The sequence below is a fragment of the Aquarana catesbeiana genome, linkage group LG13 (assembly GCF_042186555.1).
Source record: "Aquarana catesbeiana isolate 2022-GZ linkage group LG13, ASM4218655v1, whole genome shotgun sequence".
NCBI lineage: Eukaryota > Metazoa > Chordata > Amphibia > Anura > Ranidae > Aquarana > Aquarana catesbeiana.
Window position 1 is genome coordinate 5,288,524 of NC_133336.1, and position 25,298 is coordinate 5,313,821.

Consider the following 25,298-nt stretch of genomic DNA (forward strand, 5'->3'; position numbering starts at 1 on the left):
GAACTGGCCTTAAACCAGTTTACAAGGTCGCTACAGCATCAAGGGGCAGCAGTACCTGTTCCCCCATCGGAACGATTTACAGGATTTTTTCCACCCTCTTTCTGGTACAGAAGAAAACAGGTGGTTGGAGACCGGTAATAGATTTGAAAAGGCTCAACAGATACATCAATCTCGAGAGTTTCAAGATGGAATCACTTCAAACAATCATCCAAGCAATACAACCAGAAGACTGGTTAATATCAATAGATCTGCAGGATGCTTACCTTCACATCCCTATTGTACCGTCTTACCAGAAGCACCTAAGATTTGCAGTGGGTCATGTCCACCTGCAATTCCAGGCTCTGCCCTTTGGCCTATGCACCTCCCCTCGGGTATTCACGAAGGTGTTGATATCTGTCCTGGCCCCTCTGAGAGAGAGGGGATTAAGGATTTACCACTATCTGGACGATATCCTCTTACTATCAGACAACCCGAATCGGCTTATAGCCCACAGAGACATACTTCTGCAGTCACTATCGGAGCTAGGATGGTTGGTAAATCATGGGAAGAGCCAGCTAGTACCAACACAACACATGATTTACTTAGGGGTAATGTTTAATACAGGCCGGGGGCACAGTATCATTACCTCAGCCGAAGATGAGGGGCATCATTCAAAGAATGTCCAAGACCATACGGGGTCTCATTTATCAGCCTCACAGTCCTTGAGCCTTATAGGCATGATGTCCTCGTGTATACCCCTAGTCCCTAGGTCTCACTGGCATCTGAGACACTTCCAGACAGGATTCCTAGGACAATGGAGGAGACAGCATCTATCTCAGATGATTCTGTTGTCGTCACTAATGAGCAGGAGCTTGCATTGGTGGACGAATCCAGAGAATCTCTCCCAGTCCCATCATTTGGGTTCCCACTCATGGACCATAATTACATCCGATGCAAGCGGACAAGGGTGGGGTGCCCATTGCAAAGAGTTCAGGATTCAAGGAAGATGGTCCTTTCCCACCAGAGGGATAGTATCCAGCATCCTAGAAATGAGAGCAGCATTTCTAGCCTTGACCTCATTAGCACCTCAGATCAAAGGCGCTTCTGCATCTAGACAACAGAGCAGCGGTCTCATATCTACAGAGACAAGGAGGCACCCACAGCAAAGCACTTCTAAGGGAGGTGGAACCTATAATGATCTGGGCCGAAAGAAACCTGGTAGATCTCAGAGCGATATATCTCCCAGGCAAAATGAACACGGAAGCAGACATCCTATCGAGGAAATTTGTGAACAACAACGAGTGGACACTTCACCCCCATATGTTCAATCAAATTTCCAAACTATGGCAAACCACACAGGTGGATCTCTTCTCTACCCAGGAGAATACTAAACTCAGGAGATTCTTCTCTCGCTTTCCACATACACAGGCAGAGGGAGTGGACGCGTTGTCATGTCCTTGGAACTTCACGAAGGCATACGCCTTTCCTCCTCGCCCACTCATCTCAAAGTTTCTCCTCAGGCTGCTAAGAGAACCAGTCGAAATACTAGCAGTATTGCCCTATTGGCCAAGGAGACCATGGTTCCCGCTAGCCATGCATCTCAGTGTGAGTCCCCCTACCAGAATTTCCCCCTTCCCGCAACTATTGACTCAAGGCATGCTAGCTCATCCAGACCCACAAAAGCTGGATCTTCGAATATGGAAGTTGAGAGGAGGAGGTTTGAGTTGTTAGGCTACTCCCTGGAGGTCATATCCACCCTGCTTAAGGCCATTAAACCAACAACAAACACAATATATGCAAGGATTTGGGACAAGTTCTTGTCCTATGCTACAGGAAAAGGGTTTGATCCAGTCTCTCCTTCTACTTTCGATGTCTTAGGGTTCCTTCAGACCGTCTCGAGTTGGGGCTCAGCCAGAGCCCCCTTAAGGTGCAAGTGTCAGCAATTTCTGCAGTGACTAATACAAAATGGGCAGAAGATCCCCTAGTGTTCATGATTCTCAGAGGGGTGCTGAAGATACGTCCGCCTGTCAGGTGCCCCCTTCCTAAGTGGGATCTTCCATTAATACTAGAAGCCTTATCCAGCCATCCGTTTGCACCTGTGGAAGAAACTTGAAATCTGGAATCTAACCCTAAAAACAACATTTATTCTGGCCGTCACATCTGGCAGAAGAATCTCAGAACTCCATTCCTTGGGCATAGGGGAAGAGCACATCTCTTTTTTTTTCCAGACAGGGTAGAGCTTCGCCCTCTCCGAGGATTCACACCCAAAGTCACCACGCCAGCACATCTAATGGAGCCATGGGCGTTGCCAGTTTTTTCTGACTCAGAATTAGACTCCTGTCATGAGTTAGAAATATCCAGAGTCCTCAGGGCCTACTTGGAAGCTACAGCAAAATTCAGGAACTCTGAAAGGTTGTTTATCATCCCGTGGGGCACAAACAAAGGAAAGGAAGCTTCCAGCAGAACCTTGGCATCCTGGGTTGTCAAGTTGATACAAAAAGCTTACAGGGTGAAGAACATGGAGCCTCCTTCTCAGGTGAATGCTCATTCAACTAGAGCGGTGTCAGGATCATGGGCAGTGAGGGCGAACGTTTCTTTGGAAACAGTATGCAGGCCACTTGGCCTTCCTGGCACACATTTCTTAAGCACTACCGTATTGACCCAGGGGCTCTTACAACGGTAGAGTTCGGAAGAAGTGCAGTTCATGCGGCTATGTCAGTGTCTAATTAAAGATCTTTTTCGTTAAGCATTAAACCCACCCGTGTGAGCTAGTTATTTATCACAGGTGTGCTGCCATGGAGGCACCAGGAAAACTGAAAATTGTATCATACTTACCGTAATTTTCCTTTCCTGGTGCCTATCCATGGCAGCATACGTTCCCACCCTCGGTATTCTATATTACAGAGAATGTTAGGGGAGGGACTATGTCTTTAATTTATGTTATTCGCTGGTCCTGATGGAGGAGTCGAGGCGGAGCTCTATCACAGATATGCTGCCATGGATAGGCACCAGGAAAGTTAAATTACGGTATGTATGATACAATTTTCAGTTTTTGTTGCCTTCCTCTGGATCAACGCTGGGTGTTGGGCTTGTTTATATTGGGGATTTTCTTTTTTCTATTGGTTGACCTAGATTGACTTTTGTCTTTTTTTCACCCTGAATAACTATATAACTATGTAACTATATAACTACAGAGGGGAAAATAACTATTTGATCCCCTGCAGATTGTGTAAGTTTTGCCCACTTACAAAGAAATGAAGGGTCTATCATTTTTATCATAGGTGTATTTTATATGATAGAGACAGAATATCAACCAAAAATCCAGAAAAAACACACAATACAAATGTTATAAATGGAGTTGCAGTTCGGTGAGTAAAATAATTATTTGATCTCCAAGCAAAACATGACTTAGTAGTTGGTGGAGAAACCCTTGTTGGCGATCACAGAGGTCAGACGTTTCTTGTAGTTGGTGATCAGGTTTGCACACATCTCAGGAGGGATTTTGGTCCACTCTTCTTCACAGATCTTCTCTAAATCCTTAGCCTCGGTTCACACTGGGACGACTTGTCAGGCGACCTAGCCGCTTGACAAGTAGCGTCCCGTTCTGTTGCGTCGCTCCATTCCTGTATAACTTTGGGGGCGACTTGCATTGACTTCTATACAGAAGTTGTTTTGCAAGTCGCCGCTGAGTCGTGTCCTGGGTCGCCTGAAGCAGTCGCGCTGCAAGTCGTGCTGCCTCAGTGTGAACCGACCCTTAAGGTTTCTTAGCTGTCTCTTGGCAACTAGAGGTTTCAGCTCCCTCCATAAATTTTCTATAGGATTGAGGGCTGGAGACTGACTAGGCCACTCCATGACCTTAATGTGCTTCTTCTTGAGCCCCTACTTAGTTGCCTTGGTGGTATGTTTTGGGTCATTGTCATGCTGGAGGACCCATCCATGACCCATCTTTAGTGTTCTTGCTGAGGGAAGAAGGTTCTCATCTAAGATTTTACAGTACATGGCCCCGTCCATTGGCTCCTCAATGCGGCAAAGTCGGCCTGTACCTTCAACAGAGAAACAGCCCCAAAGCATCATGTTTCCACCTCCGTGTGTGACTGTAGGGATGATGTTCTTAGGGTCATAGTCAGCATTTTTCTTCCTCCAAACACGGCGAGTCGAGTTAATGCCAAAGAGCTCAATTTTGGTCTCAACTGACCACAGCACTTTCGCCTAATCCTTCTCTGAGTCATTTAGATGTTCATTGGCATGACTGTACATAAGTTTTCTTCAGGAGGGGGACTCGCTGTGTTTGGAGGAAGAAAAATGCTGACTATGACCCTAAGAACACCATCCCTACAGTCAAGCACGGAGGTGGAAACATAATGCTTTGAGATGCTTCTGTTTCATTGCTAGAGGTACAGGTTGACTTTGCCACATTGAGGGGTCAATGAATGGGGCCATGTGTAAAATCTTGGAGGAGAACCTTCTTACCTCAGCCAGAACACTAAAGATGGATCATGGATGGGTTTTCCAGCATGACAATGACCCAAAACATACCACCAAGGCAACAAAGGACTCAAGAAAAAGCACATTAAGATCATGGAGTGGCCTAGCCGGTCTCCAGACCTTAATCCTATAGAAAATTTATGGAGGGAGCTGAAACTTCGAGTTGCCAAGCGTCATCCAAAAAACCTTAAGGATTTAGAGATCTGTAAAAATAGAGTGGACCAAAATCCCTCCTGAAATGTGTGCAAACCTGGTCACCAACTACCCGTGTTTCCCCGAAAATAAGCCCGGGTCTTATATTAATTTTGTCAGACAAAAACACACTAGGGCTTATTTTCGGGGTAGGGTTTGCCATGCAATGTGCTATCTTCTCAGTGGTTGCAAAATGACAGAATCCCCTCTATCACAGGATCACCTAATGCAAAAGGTCTTTAATGCAACAGTGAAAATACCTTCTTCTATAACCTGCCTGAGCTGTCTTCCACCGCTCCGAGCACTGCAGAGGGAGGGGGGCCGAGATCCCCCCGCTGACATCTGCTTCAATGGCCCACCTGAGCTGTCTTCCACGGCTATGGTTAGTGCAGAGGGAGGCGGGGCCGAGATCCCCTGCTGACACCTGCTTCAATGGCCCGCCTGAGCTGTCTTCCACGGCTACGATTAGTGCAGATCCCCGGCTGACACCCAAGAGAAGAGGAGATCAGCTCAGCCCTGCGCGGCACTTCCACGGCCCGCCTGTGCTGTCTTCCCCGCTCTGAGCAATGCAGGGAGGGGGGCCAAGACTCCCCGCCTAGAGAAAAGAGGAGATCAGCTGAGCGCCAAGCGGTGCCGCATCGAACTAGGACTTATTTTTGGGGTAGGGCTTATATTGCAGCCCTCCCGGAAAATAGCGCTAGGTCTTATTATCGGGGTAGGTCTTTTTTCAGGGAAACGCGGTACAAGAAACATCTTACCTCTGTACCTTTTGTGGAGGACAGCAGTAGCCACCAGACATAGCTGCCTGGGGGACAGCAGCAGCCACCAGCCTTACCCATCTGTGATAGAGGGGATTCCCCCCCTATGACGCAGTTCACCCTGGCGGGGCTTAGCCTACGACAGTGAAACATATCAGAGGGGCGTGGCCAAGGGACTGTAGCTTCAGCCTCTGTTAGCTTTCCAGTGGATGTGGTTGATCTATGCTGTTTGTGCCCACTAATTTTGCTATTATGTAACTATGCAATTATGCAACTATGTAACTATACTGCAATGCAACTATGTAAGCATGTAACCTGAGCAATTGATGCCTATAAATGCAACATGGTGAAGGGAACACAAACCAATACATACTGTACATATCAAGCAACAGCCATATTACTCTTTATAAACTAGTAAAACAGAATATAGACAATAATAACAATAATATAATAATATTGGACTGTTCTCACATTTTCTAGGCCCCCCTGGACACCGGCCCCACTGCTTGTTTTGCAGCAGTTCCAGTATGTAGTTGGCCGCAGCCCTACCCAAATAACTGGTTCCCAGAGCCGAAGCTCACCCCTCCTAATATAAGACAGCGAATGGCGTTTCGTTTTTCGAGAAGTAAGGTCGGACCGGTCTGGCTACAGACGTGTCAGCGCTCGCAAGTCAAGGCGTAATTGGATCATAATTAAATAATGCTCTATAAAAAGGTCATTAATATTAGATGATAGCGGTGTTTAATGACAATCTATGGACTGAGCCGCGCTGGGAATTTGTCTGGAACGCGCAGGCTGCGGTACGGAGCCCATTATCCACACTTAATTGTCAGCGCGGTATTATACCATTTATGGAGTCGGCGTATTAAAAAAAAAAAAAAAAAAAAAAAAGGACGGAGGATAAAAATAGATCGGTTTTCATTGAAGCCTGTTTTATATACACAGATAAAGATCAAATCTCCTTAGTTAAACATTGACTGTTCACGATCGAGCGGCCCGGCACAGCAAACGGTTCCTTATCGAAGCAGAAAAATGGTCTGAATGAGGGAGGAGAGAGAAGTGTTGGGGTTGAATGATCCTGTTTGCTGTTCTCACTGACCTCCTTCCTCTTGAAAATGCTGATTGCTTGGCTGCCTCCAATGATTAGCGTGTTGTTGCTGCTTTTTTTTTTTTTTGCGTTATGATTTTTGTGCTATTTTGAGTCCTCTAATTGCATATACAGTAATACCTTGTTTTGTGAGCATAACTCGTTCCAGAAACATGCTTGTAATCCAAAGCACTTGTATATCAAAGCGAATTTCCCCATAAGAAATAATGGAAACTCAAATGATTGGTTCCACAACCATTTATTCATAAATACTTCAGTTTATAGTCCATATAAAAAGATTATAGCAATGTGACCAGGTTGTGTAACCATAAAATGTCCATCCACAAATGGAAGCCTCCACAAGGGGATTAGAAGCAAAATCCAGCAGGAGCTCCAGAGTATAAAAGAGAAGAGAGGAGCCTCTAAGTGTAGCAATATGTTACTAAATGTTGTAAATTCATTAAATGTAACCATATTGCTACACTTAGAGGCGCCACTCTTCTCTTTTATACTCAGTTGTGACGCTACTTGCATATCAAGACATCACTTGTACAGTGGGGACGGAAAGTATTCAGACCCCCTTACATTTTTCACTCTTTGTTATATTGCATCCATTTGCTAAAATCATTTAAGTTCATTTTTTTCCTCATTATTGTACACACAGCACCCCATATTGTACACACAGCCCCCCATATTGTACACACATCACCCCATATTGTACACACAGCCCCCCATATTGTACACACAGCCCCCCATATTGTACACACAGCACTTCATATTGTACACACAGCCCCCCATATTGTTCACACAGCCCCCCATATTGTACACACAGCCCCCCATATTGTACACACAGCACCCCATATTATACACACAGCACCCCATATTGTTCACACAGCACCCCATATTGTACACACAGCCCCCCATATTGTACACACAGCACCCCATATTGTACACACAACACCCCATATTGTACACACAGCACCCCATATTGTACACACAGCACCCCATATTGCACACACAGCCCCCCATATTGTACACACAACACCCCATATTGTACACACAGCACCCCATATTGTACACACAATACCCCATATTGTACACACAGCACCCATATTGTACACACAGCACCCCATATTGTACACACAACACCCCATATTGTACACACAGCACCCCATATTGTACACACAGCACCCCATATTGTACACACAACACCCCATATTGTACAAACAGCACCCATATTGTACACACAGCACCCCATATTGTACACACAACACCCCATATTGTACACACAGCACCCCATATTTTATACACAGCACCCCATATTGTACACACAACACCCCATATTGTACACACAGCACCCATATTGTACACACAGCACCCCATATTGTACACAGCACCCCATATTGTACACACAGCACCCCATATTGTACACACAGCACTCCATATTGTACACACAGCACCCCATATTGTACACACAGCACCCCATATTGTACACACAGCACCTCATATTGTACACACAGCACCCATATTGTACACACAGCACCCCATATTGTACACAGCACCCCATATTGTACACACAGCACCTCATATTGTACACACAGCACCTCATATTGTACACACAGCACCCCATATTGTACACACAGCACCCATATTGTACACACAGCACTCCATATTGTACACACAGCTCCCCATATTGTACACACAGCACCCCATATTGTACACACAGCACCCCATATTGTACACACAGCACCCCATATTGTACACACAGCACCCATATTGTACACACAGCACCCCATATTGTACACACAGCACCCCATATTGTACACACAGCCCCCCATATTGTACACACAGCACCTCATATTGTACACACGGCACCCCATATTGTACACACAGCACCCCATATTGCACACACAGCCCCCCATATTGACAGAAAAACACAGAATTGTTTAAATTTTTGCAGATTTCTTAAAAAAGAAAAACTGAAATATCACATGGTCCTAAGTATTCAGACCCTTTGCTCAGTATTTAGTAGAAGCCCCTTTTGATGAGTCTTTTTGGGAAAGATGCAACAAGTTTTTCACACCTGGATTTGGGGATCCTCTGCCATTCCTCCTTGCAGATCCTCTCCAGTTCTGTCAGGGGGGATGGTAAACGTTGGTGGACGGGCTTTCATGTGTCTTGTACTGAGGAGAGGCTTCCGTCGGCCACTCTGCCATAAAGCCCCGACTGGTGGAGGGCTGCAGTGATGGTTGACTTTCTACAACTCTCTTCTATCTCCCGACTGCATCTCTGGAGCTCAGCCACAGTGATCTTTGGGTTCTTCTTTACCTCTCTCACCAAGGCTCTTCTCCCCCGATAGCTCAGTTTGGCCGGACGGCCAGCTCTAGGAAGGGTTCTGGTCGTCCCAAACGTCTTCCATTTAAGGATTATGGAGGCCACTGTGCTCTTAGGAACCTTAAGTGCAGCAGAAATTTTTTTGTAACCTTGGCCAGATCTGTGCCTTGCCACAATTCTGTCTCTGAGCTCTGTGCCTTGCCACAATTCTGTCTCTGAGCTCTTCAGGCAGTTCCTTTTGACCTCATGATTCTCATTTGCTCTGACATGCACTGTGAGCTGTAAGGTCTTATATAGACAGGTGTGTGGCTTTCCTAATCAAGTCCAATCAGTATAATCAAACACAGCTGGACTCAAATGAAGGTGCAGAACCATCTCAAGGATGATCAGAAGAAATGGACAGCACCTGAGTTATATATATGAGTGTCACAGCAAAGGGTCTGAATACTTAGGACCATGTGATATTTCAGTTTTTCTTTTTTAATAAATCTGCAAAAATGTCAACAATTCTGTGTTTTTCTGTCAATATGGGGTGATGTGTGTATAATATGGGGAGCTGTGTGTACAATATGGGGAGCTGTGTGTACAATATGGGGGGCTGTGTGTATAATATGGGGGGCTGTGTGTACAATATGGGGGGCTGTGTGTACAATATGGGGAGCTGTGTGTACAATATGAGGTGCTGTGATGAGGTGCTGTGTGTACAATATGAGGTGCTGTGTGTACAATATGGGGTGATGTGTGTACAATATGAGGTGCTGTGTGTACAATATGGGGTGGTGTGTGTACAATATGGGGTGATGTGTGTACAATATGGGGTGGTGTGTGTACAATATGGGGTGGTGTGTGTACAATATGGGGTGCTGTGTGTACAATATGAGGTGCTGTGTGTACAATATGGGGGGCTGTGTGTACAATATGGGGTGCTGTGTGTACAATATGGGGTGCTGTGTGTACAATATGGGGGGCTGTGTGTACAATATGGGGTGCTGTGATGAGGTGCTGTGTGTACAATATGGGGGGCTGTGTGTACAATATGGGGTGCTGTGTGTATAATATGAGGTGCTGTGTGTACAATATGAGGTGCTGTGTGTACAATATGGGGGGCTGTGTGTACAATATGGGGGGCTGTGTGTATAATATGAGGTGCTGTGTGTACAATATGAGGTGCTGTGTGTACAATATGGGGGGCTGTGTGTACAATATGGGGGGCTGTGTGTACAATATGAGGTGCTGTGTGTACAATATGGGGGGCTGTGTGTACAATATGGGGTGCTGTGTGTACAATATGGGGGGCTGTGTGTACAATATGGGGGGCTGTGTGTACAATATGGGGGGCTGTGTGTACAATATGAGGTGATGTGTGTACAATATGGGGTGCTGTGTGTACAATATGGGGTGCTGTGTGTACAATATGAGGTGCTGTGTGTACAATATGGGGGGCTGTGTGTACAATATGGGGGGCTGTGTGTACAATATGAGGTGCTGTGTGTACAATATGGGGGGCTGTGTGTACAATATGGGGTGCTGTGTGTACAATATGAGGTGCTGTGTGTACAATATGGGGTGCTGTGTGTACAATATGGGGGGCTGTGTGTACAATATGAGGTGATGTGTGTACAATATGGGGTGCTGTGTGTACAATATGGGGTGCTGTGTGTACAATATGGGGGGCTGTGTGTACAATATGGGGTGCTGTGATGAGGTGCTGTGTGTACAATATGGGGGGCTGTGTGTACAATATGGGGTGCTGTGTGTATAATATGAGGTGCTGTGTGTACAATATGAGGTGCTGTGTGTACAATATGGGGTGCTGTGTGTACAATATGGGGGGCTGTGTGTACAATATGGGGTGCTGTGATGAGGTGCTGTGTGTACAATATGGGGGGCTGTGTGTACAATATGGGGTGCTGTGTGTATAATATGAGGTGCTGTGTGTACAATATGAGGTGCTGTGTGTACAATATGGGGGGCTGTGTGTACAATATGGGGGGCTGTGTGTATAATATGAGGTGCTGTGTGTACAATATGAGGTGCTGTGTGTACAATATGGGGGGCTGTGTGTACAATATGGGGGGCTGTGTGTACAATATGAGGTGCTGTGTGTACAATATGGGGGGCTGTGTGTACAATATGGGGTGCTGTGTGTACAATATGGGGTGCTGTGTGTACAATATGGGGGGCTGTGTGTACAATATGGGGGGCTGTGTGTATAATATGAGGTGCTGTGTGTACAATATGGGGTGCTGTGTGTACAATATGGGGGGCTGTGTGTACAATATGAGGTGATGTGTGTACAATATGGGGGGCTGTGTGTACAATATGGGGTGCTGTGTGTATAATATGAGGTGCTGTGTGTACAATATGAGGTGCTGTGTGTACAATATGGGGGGCTGTGTGTACAATATGAGGGGCTGTGTGTACAATATGGGGGGCTGTGTGTATAATATGAGGTGCTGTGTGTACAATATGGGGTGCTGTGTGTACAATATGGGGTGCTGTGTGTACAATATGGGGGGCTGTGTGTATAATATGAGGTGCTGTGTGTACAATATGGGGTGCTGTGTGTACAATATGGGGGGCTGTGTGTACAATATGAGGTGATGTGTGTACAATATGGGGGGCTGTGTGTACAATATGGGGTGTTGTGTGTATAATATGAGGTGCTGTGTGTACAATATGAGGTGCTGTGTGTACAATATGGGGGGCTGTGTGTACAATATGGGGGGCTGTGTGTATAATATGAGGTGCTGTGTGTACAATATGGGGTGCTGTGTGTACAATATGGGGGGCTGTGTGTACAATATGGGGGGCTGTGTGTACAATATGGGGGGCTGTGTGTACAATATGGAGTGCTGTGTGTACAATATGGGGGGCTGTGTGTACAATATGGGGGGCTGTGTGTATAATATGAGGTGCTGTGTGTACAATATGGGGTGCTGTGTGTACAATATGGGGTGCTGTGTGTACAATATGGGGAGCTGTGTGTACATTAATGAGGAAAAAAATGAACTTAAATGATTTTAGCAAATGGCTGCAATATAACAAAGAGTGAAAAATTTAAGGGGGTCTGAATACTTTCCCTCCCCATTGTATATCAAGTCAAAATTTATTTAAAAAATTTGCTTATCTTGCAAAACGCTCTCAATCCAAGTCACTCTCAATCCGAGGTTTTACTGTACAATGTCTGAGCCCTGAAGAAGGAGGACATCCTTGTTCCCAGCGCTGGGGCTGTTTTATATTGTCTTATTGTGAATGAAAATGGTTAAGAAAAGATTTTGGACTCTCAGATCTTTGGTTTGGGGCTCTATATAAATATTTGTGAATGAACGAAACTTCCTGCCTCAGAAAACGGCTGCAGGAAACTGTATGGAGTGTTTTGTCCCAGCAGCTCCCTCCCCCCCGACAGGAGATACACCATCACTACAGGGATCTCCCCTCACTTCTAGGACCCCCAATACATTCTCAATGGGAAGTCGGTCACTCGGCATTGATGCCGTTCAGAGAACGCTTTGTATTTCCTGAATGAATGATTCTCTGATTGGAGGAGGTGGAGAGGTGAGGCGATAATGTCACGCTTTTCACCTTTGCTTTGCAAAATGATTTACAAATAAAATCAAGTCTATCCAGATAGGAGATCATCCCTCTGATCTGCAGATAAACAAAGTAGATACAAAAGTAACAATAATACTTTGTATCTCCCTATCTCCTGTCTGATCAATGTTTATAAACAATGTTACTTTGTATCTCCCTATCTCCTGTCTGATCAATGTTTATAAACAATGTTACTTTGTATCTCTCTATCCGCCGTCTGATCAATGTTTATAAACAATGTTACTTTGTATCTCTTTATCTCCTGTCTGCTCAATATTTATAAACAAGGTTACTTTTTATCTCTATCTCCTGTCTGAACAATGTTTAGAAAATGTTACTTTGTATCTCTCTACCTCCTGTCTGATCAATGTTTATAAACAAGGTTACTTTGTATCTTTCTATCTCTTGCCTGAATAATGTTTATAAACAATGTTACTTTGTATCTCTCTATCTCCCGTCTGAACAATGTTTATAAACATTGTTACTTTGTATCTCTCTATCTCCCGTCTGAACAATGTTTATAAACATTGTTACTTTGTATCTCTCTATCTCCTGTCTGAACAATGATTATAAACAAAGTTATTTTGTATATCTCTATCTCTTGTTTGATCAATGTTTATAAACAATGTTACTCAGACGCCTCTGCTCTGTAACCTGTCAGCGCTGGGATCTAGGCTGCAATCCTTTATTACAATGTAGACAGAGATGTATTGGTGACATGAAGGATCCCTTTGCTGTGACTGAGGGACGATTCTGAAATACAATAAAACATTCGTTGTTTCTGAGTCCCTGATGACCAGCCGGCTGTCTGTCTGTCCTTCTAGAGACCCGGCATGGAGGAAGAGTCCTTACCTGAATGACTCCGGCCAGAGGAAGTGTCAGACATCGAATCAGGAGAGAGGAAGAGAAAGGGCAGTACAGCCAGAGCCCCCCGTTCTGCATCACGCCCGCCGTGCCGCTTACAATCCGCACAACTGCACAGAGACAACAGAGCAACACAGGATTACATCACTGCCAACACTTTACATTTCTATATATATATGACAATAAAAAGCTCCAGTCAGTGACTTTGCCTAGGCTGAGATGAAGTCAGCAGATAGCGCCTGCCTCATGTCTGGGCTGAAGGACGTCCAGCATCATCTAGTCCTTTCCCCTCCCAGCCTAAACACCTCTGGTTCATCAATTTTTAGTTCCTTCAATCATGAAGACTCCGCCTCACATGTAGGCGATACCATGCAAGTGCAGCCTGCCTAGGACCGCCCACTCCGCCAGACTGACACCCGCCTATCAAGGCGTTTTGATATTTGCAAAACTTCTCCCAAGGGCCGGCCCACTGCTGAGGGCTCATTGGAGGAGTACAAAGTCTAGGTTCACGCCTATGCGGCTGCGCTTGATGCGTTTTTCAGGCACGTTTTTCAGTGCATTTTGCAGTTTTTTATGTGTTTTTGCATGTAGTTTTTATGCATTTTGTGTCTTTTTTTTTCTCTTTAAATGCACTGTATATAGCTGGTTGCTAAGGAGGGGGCCGGGGGCCACGGCGTCCTTAGCAACTGATGAGTCATCAGCTGTCAGCGGGCTTCCCACTGAAAGTAAAAAAAAAAAATCTGCTGGAAAAGAATATTCACAAAAAAAATGGCGTGGGGTCCCCCCCACCCAGGTCCATACCCTTCAGGTCTAGTATGGATTTAAAAAAAAAATGGCGTGGGGTCCCCCCTAAAATCTATACCAGACCCTTATCCAAGCATGTCGCCCGGCAGGTCAGGAAAGGGAGGGGATGAGCGAGCGCCCCCCCTCCTGAACCATACCAGGCAGCATCCCCTCAACATGGGGGGTGGGGGTTGGGTGCTTTGCCCCCATGTTGATGAAGACAAGGGCCTCTTCCCGACAACCGTAGCTGGTGGTTGTCAGGGTCTGCCGGTGGGGGGCTTATCGGAATCTGGGAGCCCCCCTTTAAGAAGGGGGCCCCCAGATCCCGCCCCCCCTATGTGAATGGGTATTGGGTACATCGTACCCCTACCCAATCACCAAAAAAGCTGTGAAATGTAATAAAAACACAAGAGCCGGCTTTTGGGTGTTTTTTGCCGGTTCAGCTCCAATATTGAAGTCTATTAGCTGCAAATCGCAGAAAAAAGTCCCCGCCCCTTTCCAAAAGCGCACCGGCCACATAGATGTAAACTAGTACCATAGGAAACCATGGTAAATGGACTGTAGTGCATTCCAGCAAACTGCAAAAAACGCACTAAAAAAATGCATGGGTGTGAACGCAGGGTAAGACAGGGTGCTGGAATGTTTGCAAGGCGTGTACAGCACCCGGCCACCCCCAACAAAGCCATGATCTGACTGCACCGCATAGAGAAACACAGAGAACCAGTGATTATATCATTTTCTTCTTAGAGAAGATGATGAGAAGAAGATGAAAAGGTTAACTAATATTTCAAGGAAAGCAACCAAAACTTTGCAGCCCGAACTGCTTCCAGGGGTACTTTTTGCCGCTCATCATCACCCCCCCCCCATGCCCCCTTCCCCCAATGACTGGAAGGAGATGATTGTGAGAACTCCTTTCCACGCACCGATTGTCAACAGCAGAGTATGAAAACTGAACAGAAGAGAGATTCAGCCTTCAATAGACACAGCAGAGCCATTGTCATCGGCGGCTGTGGTACTGCCTGATACGAGGATTTCCCACACCCGGGACTCTTCCTCCGCAGCCACAAATCCTCCGCAATGTGCCGCCTCGGCATTACAGGCCGCCCGCCATAGTCATCCACCGCTCTGCTTCTCTCAATTGTTTATCTAATTTTAGAGAGCAAAAATGTAACCTATTTGCAGATTACTACAAAGTTACAATGTTGCAGTCTGATCACTGCGGGGGAGGAGACTGAGGAAATGCTTCTTCCTGCCTGCAGCAGACTGATGACATCATCACGACCTAGGTACAGTCATTGGACTTGGAGCTTAGATGTGAAAACCACGTTCGTTTCGTAGGAGACAGCAGGAAACATTGATCACATTGGTTACAATTGCAGTGCAGTACACATGATTTCATTTTTTTTCTGTACTTGCAGAAAACGTTCTATAAAAAGAAAACAGATGCATCCGCTATATCTAAGGATGGGACAGCTGCAGTATATTATATTTTTGTTCTTGGGTTTAGATATGCAGTTACAATATATGCAAACTAACTGATTGCTATCGGTAAAAGAAAATGTATATCATTAAAATGATACATACGAGGATTGACCAAGTCAAAAAATTGTCGGACTTTGTGGGCACACAATGAGAGGGAAAATCTGTAAAAAAGTATAAATTTTATTACAGCATCATTAAAATGACAAAAAACATATAACCAACATACAACCAACATACAAACAACACCTGGTATTATTATTATTATTATTATACAGGATTTATATAGCGCTGACAGTTTACGCAGCAATTTACAACATTATGGACACAGTTACCCAATGATGCAGTTACAGAGGGCTGGATCTAAGGTACAGAAATTGATGTCGTAATGTATCAAAGTAGGAGAAAACATTTCTGATCCACTAATGCCTCCAAAAATTTGCTCGTCGACGCGTTTCGCTAAAATATTAGCTTCCTCAGGACAAAAAACTGGATAGGTACTCATATGCAACGGTCATGTAGAAGTATATTAGAATATAAATCACACACAGCGGTAAATAGTCACAGATTCCCGCTATAGATGTATTCAATACACTATCAGTGGTACTGAGAAATGGCCCATGGGTACAGAGCCACTATTTTAAATGGGTGAGTGCTCAATCCCTTAAAGTATAGAGACCAATAGAATATCTGAATATGTAAATACTGCACTTATCCCACAGGGGGAGACCTTTAGTTAGGGCTCAGATCAGTGTTGCCGCATGAGCAGGGGAAAATGTACCCCCTTCGGCACTGCGCCCCTATGTATGACACGTGCCATAGACAGCGAGGAAAGCCATACATAGGGGCGCAGTGGCGAAGGGGGTACATTTTCCCCTGCTCATGCGGCAACACTGATCTGAGCCCTAACAAAAGCTCTCCCCCAGTGGGGTAAGTGCAGTATTTACATAGTCAGACATTCTATCGGTCTCTATACTTTAAAATAGTGGCTCTGTACCCATGGGCCATTTCTCGGTACCACTGATACTGTATTGAATACATCTATAGCGGGAATCTGTGACTATTTACCGCTGTGTGTGATGTGATTTTATATTCTAATATACTTCTACATGACCGTTGCATATGAACACCTACCCAGTTTTTTGTCCTGAGGAAGCTAATATTTTAGCGAAACACGTCAACATTTTTGGAGGCATTAGTGGATCAGAAATTTTTCTCCTACTTTGATGCATTGTGACATCAATTTCTGTACCTTAGATCCAGCCCTCTGTAACTGCATCATTGGGTAACTGGTAACTGTGTCCATACTGGGTGTTGTTTGTATGCTGGTTATATGTTTTTTGTAATTTTAATGATGCTGTAATAAAATTTATACTTTTTTACTGATTTTCCCTCTCATTGTGTGCCCACAAAGTCTGCCAATTTTTTGACTTGGTCCATCCTTTTGGATGTTGGCATGGTGAGGGTCCTCCCTACCTATTAAAATGATACAAATTTAGGACAATCTTAAAATAAATGATACATTTTAAACCTGAACTCCAGGAAAACAAATCCATCGGTCATGTGACTTGAATCTCGGTGATTTTTGTGTATTTCTTCCTGATCTGTTCAGTCCTCCATTGTGAGAATTCCTGTAATAAAGACCGCCCACTGCTGCCCTCTCTCCTTATGCAGGGTGACTGGTCTTGTCTCCACCCCCTCCTGTAGTTTTCTGCAGTGGGTGGAGCCTGCTGCCCCCTCCCACAGCTCTGCTCTCCAGTGGCGGCTCGTCCATTATGGGCGCACGAACGCCGCCCCCTCTATCACGCCACCCCACTGTATGTATGGCCGCCGCAGCCACCCCCTATTCAGGCGTCCGGCCCCTTTTCGGACGTGGGGCGCCTGAATTACAGCGGCAGGGGTGTTTTTTTTAAGCATCTGATTAGCATCTGATGGTGCATCTGATGATGGGAAACATTGGAATCTACACTTCTGGAAATGTCAGATGTCTTTGAGTCCAACTGTGGGCTGTGGTTCTATCCATGTCTAGGGGTTGGAGGATAGAATGCAGGAGCAGTCATGGAATGGAAGCATGCCATAGTGGCAGGGGACAAAGAAACCTGACGTTTCCAGAAGTGTCTGGCTGTGATTTTATCCTTCAAAGTCTGTCACTACAGGACTCAGTAGTGATTAAGGGGTTGGAGCACGGATGGACTCATGGCATGGTGACCAGGCACATCAGAATCTGACACCCTCAGAAGTGTTAGATGTTTTTGTGTCCAGCCACAGGCAGTGGTTCTCTCTTCCAAGCCTTAGGACTCATAATTGAGAGGTTGAAGAATGGAACCATGGCATGGTGGAGAGGGACATCGGAATCCAACACTCCGAGATGTGTCAGGTTTTTTTTTTTGTATCCAACCATGGTTCTATCAACCCCTATGTCATGAAAGGACTCAGTAGTGACAAAGAGGTCGGGAAATGGAATAATAGCACGGTGGAGGGGGACACCAGGATCTGACACTCTCAGAGGTGTCAGAAGTCTTTGTGTCCAACCGTGGTCCTATCCTTCACAACCTCTACAGCAGAATTGTTTTTTGTGTCCAACTGAGGTTTTATTTTCCAACCCTTACATCATGAAAGGACTCAGCAGTGACAAAGGGGTCGGAGAATGGAATCATGGCATGGTGGGGGGGGGGGGCACCAGAATCCGACACTCCCAGAAGTGTCAGAAGTCTTTGTGTCCAACCATGGTCCTAACCTCCACAACCTCTATGTCACTATGGGGCTCAGCAGTGACAAAGGGATCGGAGAATGGAATCATGGCACGGTGGAGGGGGATACCGGGATCTGACACTCCTGGGAAGTGTCAAAAGTCTTTGTGTCCAACCGTGGTCCTATCCTCCACAACCTCTATAGCAGATTTTTTTTTTGTATCCAACTAAGGTTCTATTTTCCAACCCCTACATCATGAAAAGACTCAGCAGTGACAAAGGGGTCGGAGAATGAAATCATGGCATGATGGATGGGCACCAGAATCCGACACTCCCAGAAGTGTCAGATTTTTTTTTGTATCCAACCATGGTTCTATCTTCCAAACCCTTATGTCATGAAAGGACTCAGCAGTGACAAAGGGGTCAGAGAATGAAATCATGGGATGGTGGAGGAGGACACAGGGATCTGACACTCCCGGACCTGTCAGAAGTCTTTGTGTCCAACCATGGTCCTAACCTCTATGTCACTACAGGGCTCAGCAGTGACAAAGGGGTCGGAGATTGGAATCATGGCACGGTGGAGGGGGAAATCAGGATCTGACAATCCTGGAAGTGTCAGAAGTCTTTGTGTCCAACTGTGGTCCTATCCTCAACAACCTCTATAGCAGATTTTTTTTTTGGGTCCAACTAAGGTTCTATTTTCCAACCCCTACATCATGAAAGGACTCAGCAGTGACAAAGGGGTCAGGGAATGGAATCATGGCATGGTGGGGGGGCCAGAATCCGACACTCCCAGAAGTGTCAGTTTTTTTTATCTAACCATGGTTCTATCTTCCAACTGCCTATGTCATGAAAGGACTCTGCAGAGAAAAAGGGGTCAGAGAATGGAATCGTGGCATGGTGGAAGGGGGACACCAGGATCCGACACTCCTGGGAAGTGTCAGAAGTCTTTGTGTCCTACCATGGTCCTGTTCTCCACAACCTCAATGTCACTACAGGGCTCAGCAGTGACAAAGGGGTCGGAGAATGGAGTCATGGCACGGTGGAGGAGGACACAGGGATCTGACACTCCTGGAAGTGTCAGAAGTCTTTGTGTCCAACCATGAACCATGGTCCTGTCCTCCACAACCTCTATGTCACTACAGGGCTCAGCAGTGACAAAGGGGTCGGAGGATGGAATCATGGCACGGTGGAAGGGGGACACCAGGATCCGACACTCCCGGAAGTGTCAGAAGTCTTTATGTCCAACCATGGTCCTGTCCTCCACAACCTCTATGTCACTACAGGGCTCAGCAGTGACAAAGGGGTCGGAGGATGGAATCATGACACGGTGGAAGGGGGACACCAGGATCCGACACTACCGGGAAGTGTTGAATGCCAAGCAGACTGATAGAGGCTGCAGAATCCCACCGATAAATCAAACCCGAGGGATGAAAATGAGCCCCGGCCCTGTCTGTAAAGTGGTGGAAAGTCGGCTTGCAATCTCCATCCAGCAGTTTTAGGCAGAACATTTTCCCTGTACTGCAGAAGAGAGGTTTTGCTGCTGTTACACTTCTTCAATCTCTCTGGGGATAAGTGGCTTTCTATCATCACACTAGGGAGCTAATAGCTTAGCTGCCCCGGGCAATCTGCTTTGCACAAATGCAACGACACTGAATAAAGTTCCGTAATCCAAATTGTACCGACGCTGCACCACCGCCGTCCTGCAAAAAAAATGTCAGGGCTACGTTGAGTATTTACTAGAAGAATTCTGCTTTGCATTTTCATCCATCCCCCCCACTGTAACAGTATACAGAAGAGAAGGCTGAATCGCTCTTGGGAGAGCTTGTGCCAAATATTAACTTACTCCCTCCACCTGGGAGACAGCTTTGTGCTGAGGCTGCAGATGTGCACTGTTTACATTGCATTGCCTCCGCTGGGATTTCTTAACCCCTTTTTACAAGCAGCAGCTTATGGCATTTCAGTGCAAAACTTATACAGAGGAATGAAATGACTATAATAATGACCTTCTGTTGGAGTGATATCAGACCTCTCCAGCTTATGGGCTCATTCAGCGTCCTCTATAGACTTCCCTGCACTGTAAATAGGGGGTGCTGCTGATGTGCTTGGGGGGGGGGAGGGGGGGGATCCAAGGGTCATAACGCCATAGCAGGCTCCTGCCCAGGGCCGCTCCGGTTGGGGATGGAGAGGGGAACAGAAGTTGAAATTGAAATGTATTTAATTTATTTGGAAAATTTTTGTGTATTTCACTGTGCTTAGGATTCCCAAAATCACCTAGAGTGTTATATATTTCAGTGCTGCTACTACATTATAAATAAAAAAAAAAAAAAAAAATTTGTGACATTAATATTAGTGTACCAACCAATAATCAATTCCACGGTAGAATGTGGAATTGATTATTGGTTGGTACACTAATATTTTTTTTTTGTTTATTATTTTTGTGCTTACTTTTTTTTTTTTTTTTGCCATGAATAGTTATTTCAAGGAAAAGATTTTAGGCCTGTGCTTGTCTTATTAAATATATACATATATGTTTATTATATAATTTTATTTAAAAAAATAAAAATAAAATAAATATATATATATATATATATATATATATATATATATATATATATATATATATATATATATATATATACACACCTGTGTGAACACACACATATAGTATGTATATATTTTATATATATATATATATATATATATATATATATATATACACATATATATATATATATATATATATACACAATTATATATATATATATATATATATATATATATATATATATATATATGTATGTATGTATATGTGTGTGTATATATATATATATATATATATATATATATATATATATATATATATATAAAAAGACTGATATATATATATACACACACACACACACACACACACACACACACCTGTGTAAACACACACATAAAGTACATTAATATTTTTTTTTATTATTTTTGTGCTTAATTTTTTTTAGCCATGAATCGTTATTTCAAGGAAAAGATTTTAGGCCTGCGCTTGTCTTATTAAATATATACATATATGTTTATTATATAATTTTATTTAAAATAAATAAAAAAAAAAAATATATATATATATATATATATATATATATACACACACCTGTGTAAACACACACATATAGTGTAGCATATATAAACAGCACACACACACACACACACTCATGTATATAAAATTTCAAGTCCAATTCTGGTTTCAAACACCAAGTGCCAATTTTGCTGTTTACTAAAATGTATTGCATTAAAAGAAGAGGGATGAAAGAAATGGCGCCAATAAAATAAAGGATTACAGATGTTTGCACATCGATCATTACTCGAGCCCAGACTTGTATCGTTCTCTCATAAACCTATAGAGGGAGATTTAATAAAACTGGAGCACACAGAATCTTGTTGCGGCCGCACATAGTAACCAATCAGCTTCTATCTTTAGCTTCTTCCATTAAGCTTTGACAATAAAACCTGGAAGCTGATTGGTTACTATGCACAGCTCCACCAGTTTTAGTAAATCTCCCCCATATTGTGTATAAACATGTATTTTTCTTTTTTTTTTTTTTTTATTCAATGGCCGTTTATAGAATATTTAAAGATGAATTGCAAACATTTTATTTTTTCCCCTCCCGCCCCAGAAATTCTTTTGCCCCTGTATTTAGGACACCGGAGGCTTTTTAGGAGTTGTATGTTGTTGACCTTATGGAGGATCTCTTTGGCGGGGTTCACACTGTCATGAATTGGATGTGGGTTCTCCGCATCCAATTCGCAGTATCAGGAGATTTTCACCGGCTCTCTATGGAGCTCTCTATGGAGCCGGTTCACATATCTCCGCTGCAGCTCCAGTGTGAATTTGTACAGGAGTCCTCGGTGTCTTTTGGTCTGTTTCAGGTCCGAATTCTGCCAAAAATTCGGGCTGAAATCAGACCTGAAAATGTGAACTGTGAACAGGGGATGCCCCGGGACCCCCCGCTGGGAGCCGCATGCAAAGATACAGGCATACCCCACTTTTAAGTACACAATGGGGTTTATTTACTAAAGCTGGAAAGTGTAAAACCAGTTACACTTCTGCATAGAAACCAATGAGCTTCCAGGTTTTAATACCAAAGCTTCGTTGAACAAGCTGAGGATAGAAGCTCATTGGTTTCTATGCAGTAGCACTTTTTAGCTTTAGTAAATAAACCCCATTGCGTATGTAATAGTGGGGTATGCCTGGTAGTATGAACCCAGCCTTGGGGCTCATCCACACTGCAGCTGAAAAAAAAAGCTGCTTTTAAAGGCATTTGAGCTTTTAATTTAGCTTGCAGAAGCTTGTGCTTTTTTTTGTGCTCTTGTGCACGTTTTTATTGAGCTTCTTCAAGCTCCTTTGAGCTCCTTTGAGCTTTTTTGAGCATAAGCGTTTTTTTTTTTTGTTTTTTCACAAACCCTCCCAGATAGTATTTTCTTAATCATTGTATAGAGACAACAAAAAGCTGGAACAAATATTTTCACATGTTTTTGAGCTCTTTTGGGTACTAGCTGCTCTCAAAAATGTGAGTTTGGTGAGGGGGGGGGGGGGGGGGGGGTTCTGCTTGTAGGAGCATATGCCTGAAAACACCTGAAAAAGCCATAGTGTGCATGGACACATTGGGGGTTATTTACGAAAGGCAAATCCACTTTGCCCTACAAGTGCAAACTACAAGTGCAAAGTGCACTTGAAATTGCACTGAAAGTGCACTTGGAAGTGCAGTCGCTGTAAATCTGAGGGGAAGATCTGAAATGATGGGGAAGCTCTGCTGATTTTATCATCCAATCATGTGCAAGCTAAAATGCTTTTTTTTAATTTTCCTTGCATGTCCCCCTCGGATCTACAGCCACTGCACTTCCAAGTGCACTTTCAGTGCAATTTCAAGTGCACTTTGCACTTGTAGTGCAAAGTGGATTTGCCTTTGGGGGTTTCCCCATTTGGGTGGATTTCCCCATTGGGGCTGATTTGCTAATGCAAATAAACTGTGCACTTTGCAAGGGTAGTTGCTCCAGAGCTTAGTAAATGAGGTAAAGCTTCACTTTGCAAAGCATACCCAATCACGTGGAAGTAAATTTTTTTTAAAAACCCCAGCATTTTCGCTTGTACATGATTGGATAATGGAAGTCTGCAGAGCTTCTGCTCATTTACTAATGTCTGGAGCAACTTTGCAAAGTACACAGTCTATTTGCCTTTGATAAATAAACCCCCATTGGCTAACATGGAGGGGAGTTTCCAGGAAGAAAAAAAATAGGAGCTCAAAAGCCTGTAGGAGCCGCTCCTTGGAGCTGCAGTGTGCATGAGCCCCTAAGGCTCCATCCACACAGGCTTAAAAATGGCGGCTTCTATAGGCGTTTTGCCTGCAGCAGCTCAATGTTATCCTATGTGTCCGCGCATATTAGGACGATTAAAAGTATATTTAAGCTCAACGTTTAGAGGCAGGAAAAAAAAAAAAAAAAACCTTCTGGTTTGTATTTCTGATTGGAGCTTACTGGCAGAAAAAATGCTCAACTCTCCTAAACTGTGTACAAAAAAAAACTCTCTATATGAGCTTTTTTTTTTTTTTTTTTAAGCCCGGTGTGCATGAAGCCATATAGAGCAGTTTTGTACATAGGAGTTGATTTACTAAAGGCAAATCGACTGGGCACTCTGCAAGTGCAGTTGCTCCAGAGCTTAGTAAATAAGGTAAAGCTTCACTCTGCAAAGCATATCCAATCACGTGCAAGGAATTTTTTTTTTTTAAAACAGCCTTTTTGCTTGCATATGATTGGATGATGGAATTTAGCGGAGATTTTCCTCATTTACTAAACTCTGTGCAACTTACAAAGGGCACAGTCTATTTTCCTTTAGTGAATCAACCCCATAGTTTTAGATGAGTTTAGGAAAGTTTAGCGTTTTTTTTCTGCCAGAAATCTCCAATCAGAATCGCAAACCAGAGGGTTTTTTTTTTCCTGCCTCTAAACATTGAGCGTAAAGTATGCCTGTAATCTAATCTGTATGGACACAATGGGGTTAATTTACTAAAGTCAAATGCACTGTTCACTACAAGTACACTCGGAAATGCAGTCGCTGTAGATCTGAGGGGAAGATCTGAAATGAGGGGAAGCTCTGCTGATTTTTATCATCCAATCATGTGCAAGTGAAAAAATGCTGTTGTTTATTTTCCTTGCATGCCCCCCTCAGATCTACAGCGACTTTACTTCCAAGTGCACTTGTAGTGCAAAGTGGAATTTGCCTTTAGTAAATCTCCCCCATAGAGTAACAGTGGGGGTTATTTACGAAAGGCAAAGCCACTTTGCACTACAAGTGCAAAGTGCACTTGAAATTGCACTGAAAGTGCACTTGGAAGTGCAGTCACTGTAGATCTGAGGGGGACATGCAAGGAAAATAAAAAACAGCATTTTTGCTTGCACATGATTGGATGATAAAATCAGCAGAGCTTCCCCTCGTTTCAGATCTTCCCCTCAAATGTACAGCGACTGCACTTCCAAGTGCACTTTGCACTTGTAGTTTGCACTTGTAGTGCAAAGTTGATTTGCCTTTTGTAAAAAAAACCCATTGAGCTCTTTCTACAGGCAAAACCCAAAACTCCTGTAGAAGCCGCGATTTTTTCATCCAGTGTGCATGGAGCCCTTAGGACGTAACGCTTGCGGAGAGTGGTGTGTGTATTAATGTAGCCAAACTACAGCTGCACATCTAACAAACAACTGCTACAAATGTAACAAATCTTGTCAGACTACAGCTGCACACCTAACCAATATCAAACAACTGCTACATATGTAGCAATGGGGGGTATTTACTAAAGGCAAATCCACTTTGCACTACAAGTGCGCTGCGAGTGCAGTCACTGTAGATCTGAGGGGAAGATCTGAAATGAGGGGAAGCTCTCCTGATTTTATCATCCAATCGTGTGCAAGCTGAAATGCTGTTTTTTATTTTCTTTGCATGCTCCCCTCACATCTACAGCCACTGCACTTCCAAGTGCACTTGTAGTGCAAAGTAAATTTGCCTTTCGTAAATAACCCCCA

At 44.1% G+C, this 25,298-nt stretch overlaps 1 protein-coding gene across 1 annotated transcript in view; it reads right to left on the reverse strand.

Moving 5' to 3' along the window:
* Positions 1–25,298, reverse strand: part of PRIMA1 (proline rich membrane anchor 1) — a 107,496-nt gene that overhangs the window by 80,982 nt on the left and 1,216 nt on the right. Inside the window, exon 2 of the mRNA XM_073609882.1 lies at positions 13,282–13,403. Within this exon, the coding sequence (XP_073465983.1) occupies positions 13,282–13,371 (90 nt within the window). The 5' untranslated portion in view covers positions 13,372–13,403. The remainder of the gene's footprint in view (positions 1–13,281; positions 13,404–25,298) is intronic.